Source organism: Plutella xylostella, chromosome Z, assembly GCF_932276165.1.
Source record: "Plutella xylostella chromosome Z, ilPluXylo3.1, whole genome shotgun sequence".
In the NCBI taxonomy this organism is placed as follows: Eukaryota; Metazoa; Arthropoda; class Insecta; order Lepidoptera; family Plutellidae; genus Plutella; species Plutella xylostella.
In genome coordinates, this window is record NC_064012.1 from 288,048 (window position 1) to 296,856 (window position 8,809).

Consider the following 8,809-nt stretch of genomic DNA (forward strand, 5'->3'; position numbering starts at 1 on the left):
AAATGTAATAAAAGATTATATATATATATATAGATTTCCAAACAGGTTTATTCATAAGTCAATAAATAATTAAGTTGTACAGGTATTTAAACGCTTCAGAGCAACAGTTTAACAAAATAATCACAGAGAGGTAAAAGCGAATCAAAGCAATTTAATTACAACAAATTAGAGATAATTAATAACTACACAGTAGGCATATGATAATTCCTTGAAAAACTCAACCATTTCAACATTTTTGCTTTGAAAAACCACACAAAAAATTAAACCTCAAGCATATTTATAAGTAACAAAAATAATTTTCAGATAAATGTAGAGATACATAATAGGAAGGTAACTATGTACATAATAGATGAGCATACCTAATTCAAACTTACAACTTAACAACTAAAATGTACGAAACACAATCTACCTGCTATGTACGGTACGGCTACGGCGACGTCATGTAGAAAAAGAACTATGAACAGTTTCAGTTTTTCTGTAAGTATGTACTTACATGATTGTAAATAGATAAGTAAGTAATAAAACTATAATAACCAAATAACGTTTCTCAAATGCCTTCTACTTACCCATTGCAGTAGGTCCATATTTTATATATAAAATTCATTTTAATCTAGGTAAGTACTTAGTTACTATGATAAAGTTCTTATATTAGAGGTAGGTACCTACACAGAGACTAATTTAACGTAACGAGTAAAAATGTAGCTTAGTTAACATAGTTCATAACAAACGTTTTGATTACGCTCAAAACACACTTTTATAAAATAAGGAATTTAATAACTCGCCGGCGCAGCCTCGCTAGTAAAATATCGGAAATGCGAAACTGTGTTTTTGCACACGCACCTCCACCTACTCCTGTAAAATTTTGTAGATACAAATCACAGGTTCAGCTACATTCGACCCCTTCCTTCTTCAATCACAATTTAGAAAAAAACCTTTTTAATTTCTAAGTAAGTACCTACCATCTATCTTTTTAATTCCGTAGGTTTTAATTCAGTAATGTTTTTAAAATATAAAAGTCTTCAATAAACGGAAACTGATGTGAAACGTTTATAAAACAGACCTTCTTAGAAATCTGCATCAGATCAGTCTGACCGTCCGCCCACCCCACCCCCCTCAAAAGTATTTTAACATTTGTCACTAATAAATAATAATTTATGATAATAATACCTAGATTATACTCATAATTTAGCTTTTGCAATTAGGTAAGTAGGTAATAATAAGAACTCTTACTCATAAGTGTCGTGACAAAGCGGGGCAATAGCGTCTGTGGACGTTAGAACAATAAAAACTGATATAGGTATGTATAGGTAGTTTAAATTATAACTATTGCCCTGAATGTGTTTTAAGTATCATTTTAAAACACTAAATGCTTAAGTACTCTAAAATATTAAAATTTACTCACTGTCTTCCTGGTCTTATCATAAATAGGCTTATTAACTTATCATTAGGTATCTGCTAAACTTATAATAAGAATGCTTGAAGCATTATAATTTTATAATTTATAACAAAACAATCCTTTGGAATAGAAAAAAGTTCAGTCTTTCCGAACAAAATCCCTGAATATAATTAAAATAACAGATAACTAAACAGAATGAAATAACAGTTATGCGATAATTTCACGAGAACGACAACTTAATAAAATTATAAACAGAATTTGAGCACTAAACACGATTACGAGCATAGACTTGTATTGTATTAGCAAGCCTGGAAGAAACAATCTGAACATAAATATGATCAAGAGTTAAAGCAGTGTGGCTCAGGCGGGCGGCGCGCGGCGCGCGTGCGTGCGCATGTGTCGCGTGATCATGTCGCGGCGACACGCGGCGTACGGGCACGCGGGGCAGCGGTAGGGCTTCTCGCCGGTGTGCGTGCGCTGGTGCGTGGCCAGGTGGTCGGAGCGGGAGAACACCTGGCCGCAGGCGCCGCACGCGTAGGGCTTGACGCCGCTGTGCAGGCGCGCGTGCCGCGTCAGCATGTCGGAGCGCGCGAAGCGGCGCTGGCACACGTCGCAGACGTAGGCGCGCGCGGCGTCGGGCGTGCGGCCGCGGTGGCGCGACGCCACGTGCTTGGCCAGGCGGTCCTGCAGCGCGAAGGCCTGGCCGCAGTCGGGGCAGGCGTGGCGCGGCGGCGGCGGCGGCGGCGGCGCGGCGCGCACGGTGAGGTCGAGCGGCGCGTCGGGCGCGGGCGCGGGGGCGGGCGCGGGCGCGGGAGGCCGCAGCCACGCGGGCGGCGGGCACTGGCGCCGCAGCTGCACCGCCAGCTTGTCCAGCAGGCGCGACAGGCGGCGCCGCTTGCACTGGTGCCCGGGGCTGGGGCTGCGCGCGCGCTCCGCCGCCGCCGGCATGCTAGCGCGAGCCTCCACCCCCATCGCACTCCAACCTGTAGGCAAAAAAACAGACCTTCTTAGAAATCACTTATAAAAATGTATAAAACTGATGTTATTTTTAAAAAGTACTTAACTATTGAAAATAATAATCTGGGATTTAGTGACAATAATTCGCAGAATTCTTAGTTATAGAAGTAAAATCTACTTTTACTTTTACATAATATACATGAGGTATTTTAACAGCAGGTGGCCAATTTTTTATATCTACCTAACTATTTATAAAAAGATATGTTATGACACGAGCAAACACGTCAAAAAAACTTGCACCTTTGTAGCATCTGCCAACCCTACTTTAGGACAGTCATAATATCTTTGGCATCCTATTGGTAAGTTGGAGCATATTGGCAACCAATGAGCGAGGGTCTTAGCGACACAAAGAAGCAAATAGAGTAGGGATTTCAAAAGATTTTTTTGAGTATTAAATGTAAATATTCAGGTAGCGCAAGTGACGCCCGCCGAGCCCCTGTTGGGAACGCTCACACAATGCGTTTAAACAAACATATCATAAAAACTTAAAGGCGTCATACCATTGATTAGAACTCATTTAAATTAGGGTTCCGTTGCCAAAATGGCAAAAAACTAAACCTTGTAGATTCACCACGTCATCCGTCCGTAAAGTATCTCACAGCAAACTTGATAAGTAAAAGTAAGTAGGTTTTCTTCTAATTCTAATTAAAATTAGGTACGAGTACACAAAAATAGTTAATCAAAAAGGTTCCCACATTAAGAACTAAATAATAATATGAAACTGTTTAAATATGTTGTACCTTTAAACTACAACGATCTCAGTTCAATGGGTAAGTAAACCCGAAAATCACTCACTACCGAAAACTGACTGATGAGCTAATGCAAGTGACTGCTCCCGATACATTTTCCCTTTACACTGAAATGTAATTACGAGCCACCGCAACTAGCGGGGGCCGTGAAAATGCGCTGTAGCGTTCAATTATGAGGAAGGATGTATGGCTGTTACACAATACAATGCATTTTCAAAACAGGTAGCTTTTTGATGATTGCAAAAGTGCATAGGTACCTATTTGTAGCAGAGAAGCGTCCGTGACCGTGGCTCATGAAATGATGAAGCCAGGTTTCTTTCTTGACGTTGGATATCTACTCATTACGTAAACCGACTCAGTTGCTCTAAAATTGTTTTATTCACTTTGTTTCAGATCATTACTTATCTATAGACTGTTACATTCATGTGAACACTTATATATTCTAGAGCCGGAGTGTTAAACTGCAGAGCTTGGGCTTCTCTATGTAGGTACCTTCGTGGATTATGCGAGCATTGAGTGATTATTTCCATTAAAGGATTTGCAATATGTTGGTTTGTATTGTTAAATTGTTATTAGAATGGGGAATATTGTGCAGTCAGACTCGTAGAGATAGAATATCGTAGAATGTTGTGTTCAGACACATTAAATATTTCTGTACTTACTTACTTAAGCTTTTCAACACAGTTAAATTTTATATATTCTTGTTCCCGGGTAAACTTGTTCCCACTTCACTCGCTAACATAGATTTTAACTTTATTTGTACACCAAGAAAGAATTATCAATTTTACATAACAACTTAACTAGGGTACAAAAGGCGGTATTATCGCTTATAGATCGATCTCTTCCATACAACCTTTGGACTCGTCCTCTCAATCGAAAGGCCATGGATTCAAATCCTGGCATGTACCAATGAATTTTTTCCATTGTGTTTTCAATTAAGGAGTTTAAGTACAATAATTCCACGTCTCTTACGGTGATGGAAAACATCGTGAGGAAACCTGCACATCTAGACTCTAGATGTGTATCCTAAGTATATTGTGTTGTTGTTGCAGTCCTACGGCACCCCAGAGGTGCAGAGGGTCTCCACTAACGTCGGCCACTTCTGCCTATCTTAGGCTGTACTTTTGGCCTCGCTCCAGCTTAGACCAGCGGGTCGCAGCTCGTCTTCGACGCTTCGGCGCCATGTTTGGACAGGGCGTCCCCGGGAGCGCTTGCCACTTGGTGGCCTCCAGTCAAAAGCTATAGTTGCGGCATTCGTAGCTCCTCTTCGTAAAGTGTGCCCAATCCATCTCCAATTTCGTTTCGCAATTTCCTTGCCGATGGGAGATTGTCGGCACAGCTTCCATAGATCTTCGTTACGTATTGTCTTCGGCCAGAAAACGCGTAGGATCGACCTGAGGGACTTATTGACGAACACTTGCACTGTTCGTCAGCCCTTTCGTCACTCTCCTCGTTTCGCAACCAAAGAGCAATACGGACTTCACGATGGAGTCGAAGAGGGAGATTTTTATCCGCCTTGTGAGCACATTCGAGTCGCAAACAGGTTTGAGCTGGGTAAACGCAGCCTTGGCCTTCTTGATCCTGCTCTATATAATCTCTATATCCTCATCAGCTACTCCCTGACGGGTACCTCGGAAAGGTAAGTGAATGTATCCACCGAGTCCAAGCGTTGGTCATCGAGTATTAAGGCGTCCGAGGTTTTAGCCTTGATACGCATATCGACTGTTTTGCGTCGGTTTATTCGCAGACCCATTACTCTGGCTTCCTCCTGCAGGTGTACGAGTTTCTCTTGTAATAGGTCGAGAGTTGGCAAAATCAACACGATGTCGTCCGCGTAGTCTAGGTCTTCTAGGACACCTGAAGCCCAGCTTATGCCTCTCGGGATAGCAACCACGTTCCTCATCACATAGTCAAGGAGAATAACAAATAGGAGCGGTGACAGGAGACATCCCTGCTTGACACCAGCTGAAATGCGTATTGGGGCCCCAAGCTCTTTTTCATGTACGACCCTACATGTACTGCCCTCGTATAGTGAGCGTATTATTAAGTTCATTGTACTTATCCTAAAAACGGCGATATGGTGCGCAACCTATCACGTGAGTACAAAATGTGCTGCGAAAAGTTGGTGGCTCGGTTTGTGTCTGTACCTCTGACTACCCCTTCGGGGATTACAGTGGTGAGTGCATTTGTATGTATGTATATCCATCAGAGAAAGATAATTTGTAGGTCTCCAGCGCATGATGAATGATGAGTTGATGACTTATATTAAATTGTTGCACCAGTGCATCCACATCCTGCATCATAGCTACAACATCATTAAACCATTATTTTTCTTAGGGTGCCAACGAACAAACTACCTCTAACATACGACAATAGTCGCGTTATCAGAACTGCATTGCGCATCTAATACTGCACCGTCATATTTGTGATGAGTTTCTCCCTCGTACATGTTATGTATGGCTACGCCAGGCATGACAATACCTGGCGTTGGCCTTGAAATGGTTGAGGAAGGTTCCCGGTTACGGTCCAAGCCATTTAGTTGGTTTAGCCTTGCTGACTGTTTGTCTAAGTTACTTCTGCCTTATCAATAGAGAAATTAGGTCATAACTATTCCATCACAACTTTAATGGATGACTCGTCAAGTAAGTAGTTTGATATTAGGCATCGTGAGCTTACGACTTTCATCAAGATTGTGTTCATAAGTATAAAGTGCAAACGTCTCGTTTGGGAGAAGAATTTAGACAACTACTTATACAGTCTTCTGAGTTCTTTCATAGACGTGCCGGAGAGTCAGGATCACATAAAAAAAATAGAGTAATGTAAAGCTGCAGTTAATCGGGTGGTCGGACCAGGAAGACATTCCGCGAGCGCGCGGACTGCGCAGGACTTGCGACACCGGGGACTTGCTCATCTCCGGTTTGTTTGTATATACCTACTAGGTATATATTTAGGTAGGTAATATAAGGTACCTGCCTATGTATATACCTACTAGGTATATATTTAGGTAGGTAATATAAGGTACCTGCCTACGCTATAAGGCTATATTGTGGATACAATAGAAGAATCTGGAAACATCGTGTACGATTCAATTGTATTTTAAATAAAAAAACATTACCCTCCGCCTTCGGCAGTCGGGTAATTATGATTGAATCACAGAAGTATTGGACAGTGCAGGTTTTTCGATGTGTGCATAAAAGACCCGGCATTAGGATAACAGTCTTGATAGTTAACTATATCAGTGAAATACGGTTTATGGTTGAGATTTGAGATGTGAACGCACTGATCACTGGAAATTTGCACGGTGAACATTTCGTAAACAAATCCGACTGAGTCGATTGACAGGTGCCGATCGCCAACACATAATCCGACCGACCCCATTAGCACATACAGGTACCTACATAGGTACACAGGTAGGTTGCGCAGCGGCAGCGCATCGCAGTCATACGTACATGTTGAGGTCAGGCTCGAGGCGCGACGACGGTGGTGGCATCCGACAAACTCACTATCACTACACATTGTAAACGAGCCATTGTGCACAAAACAGTCTTCATTTTGACACAATCTATGAGATAAATGAACATAAAAATGGAGGAGCAGTTTGGGAGCGCTAGTCTGCGCACGCGCAAGTGAACGGCAAGTTGAGTGAGGTCGCCGGGGTCGCGCGACCGGTCCGCGCGTGAGCCGCCCGCGCCGCCCCCGCCGCGACTGAGCGGGGCAGCAACAGCGGCGCCGCGGGGGCGACAGGGACGGAGCACCACGCGAGCACCTGTCCACGGTTCCCGCCAAATACTTGCGCTCGCTCGACTTACACGCCCACGCATTGCACCGCGCACATTACTTGCATACTCAGCACTCAGCGCAAAAAGACCGTAAGAGCGCCGTCTGTGCTTATAAATAAAATTGCATCAGTCTGCGTATGCAATGCATATTGCATACAGATTCCAATACGGCTTGGTAGTTTAAATTCACATGCATATAGGACAGGTTTAGCACAATAGTTAATTAAGGCTTAGTCTGAATTAAAATATTACTTACACAAATATTTTGAGACCTGTCTACTATTAGGTACAAGTACAACATGCCTATGATATTTATTTTTATGTGACCGGCGGCGCGGCGGTGGCGGCTCCTGAGGAACCCGTTCCTCTTCTGTTCCCGCACTGCATGCTCATGTCCAAACGTGTAACGGTAATAGTCGTGACAAAAATACCGGTAATAAGTAGGTACGATTGAAAGATTTTCAGTTTTACAAAAACTATTCTAGTTAGCTAAATTGCTCGATCACATTCAAATTAACACCTTTTCTGGTTTAATTATTATGAATATCTACATCTATCTATTAAATAATGTAGGTAAGTAATTTATTGCTCAATGTAAAGTAGTAAATATTGGAATGCTCCACCGGGACACCTTTTGAGTTGCACCACGTCCACAGACGAGGCGTTGCGCGGGACCGCAAAAAACGTCTTCAAATATTTTTAGTAAACAAAAAAATATGCTTTAATTACTAGGTAGTAAGTACCTACTTAATCAAAAATGCAAGAATACGTAACCTACCAACTAATATCACGAAAACTTCGCTAAAATAACTAATTTGGCATATTTTGTTTTAAGGCAATTGCGTTAAATGTAAGAATATAGTTTGTGTGTTAACCGTTGGTACATTAGCTACCTAAGTACATCTAGTAGGTACCTACTTAAAAAATATCTTAGTTAACAAAACAACAGTCGTCAAACAATAAACAGATACAAGTGCTTAGCGCAAACGACGCGGTGAAGCTTCATGTAAACGCACAGAAGTAATCGCGAGTGCGCGTGGTGAGGAACAATGTGCTCATCAGTCGCTCGTGTAAACTGCGTGTAAGCTACAAAGGAAACCATTCGCACATCGCCGCAACAGGTAGGTAGTACTAGACTAGTGGACGCGCGCGGACGCAAGCAGACACAGATCTACCAGCCCAGTGGCTCCAACAGACACTTCAACAACTTCACTTACCTGATAAATCCAAGCTGCTGTACATTGTTTCCAGCTGATGCTTCCGCGAATTCATTAACGCGTTCATTTTAAAACTTAAAATCTAAACAAAACACACAAACTCAAAAACTTAACCCGTAAAAACTAACTGTGACCAACGGGACGTCACTAACAAGGACTTAAAGTGAAGGAAGGGAGATGAGGCGAGTCCGAGGCCACGACTGCGAATGAGTACCGTTACTCGAAGGAATCACGGCGAGGGTAAAAATAATAAGTACATGTTTATTGTTGAAGTAATGAAGAAAGGTTATAGGGCGTCCAGGCAGATGTGGGGTCGGCGCGTGGGAACGGGGGTGGCCGCGGCGGCGCAGCTGCTCGTGGGAGGCCGCGGAGCGCCGTCTCCAGGCGTCTCGGCCGTCTTGACCAGTTGACCACGCGGCGGCGGCGGAGGCGGCGGAGTCTTACCCGCGGTCGATAGCTGAATGTGCATGACGGATATACCATGGTACCTACGTCATGATGTTGACTCATTATTGTACTGATCAGTAGAACTGTCGGTAGTTTTATTCATTATTATAAGTAATATTTTTATACAGTCACGAGCACTGAAAAAGTTTCACCTGCCATTGACGTTCCATAATTTACGACACTGGAACTTTTTCATTGCTCGTG

The 8,809-nt window shown here is 42.8% G+C and overlaps 1 protein-coding gene across 1 annotated transcript; it reads right to left on the reverse strand.

Annotated features, from left to right (window-relative positions):
- Positions 1 to 36: 36 nt before the first annotated feature.
- Positions 37 to 6,887, reverse strand: LOC119694883 (zinc finger protein 787). The gene is made up of 2 exons (XM_048632654.1): positions 6,612 to 6,887; positions 37 to 2,379 (listed from the first exon to the last, which is right to left on the reverse strand). The coding sequence occupies exons 1-2, from the start codon at positions 6,676 to 6,678 to the stop codon at positions 1,757 to 1,759; spliced, it is 690 nt and encodes a 229-aa protein (XP_048488611.1). The 5' UTR covers positions 6,679 to 6,887; the 3' UTR covers positions 37 to 1,756.
- Between the last annotated feature and the right edge of the window lie 1,922 nt (positions 6,888 to 8,809).

What these genes read in the sequence shown, in the direction of transcription:
- LOC119694883 (XM_048632654.1), bottom strand. Translation starts at nt 6,678, where the DNA reads ATGTGTAGTGATAGTGAGTTTGTCGGATGCCACCACCGTCGTCGCGCC. An exon ending in CTCGAGCCTGACCTCAACAT is followed by an intron (nt 2,380 to 6,611) that starts GTACGTATGACT and finishes TTTTGCCTACAG; the next exon opens with GTTGGAGTGCGATGGGGGTG.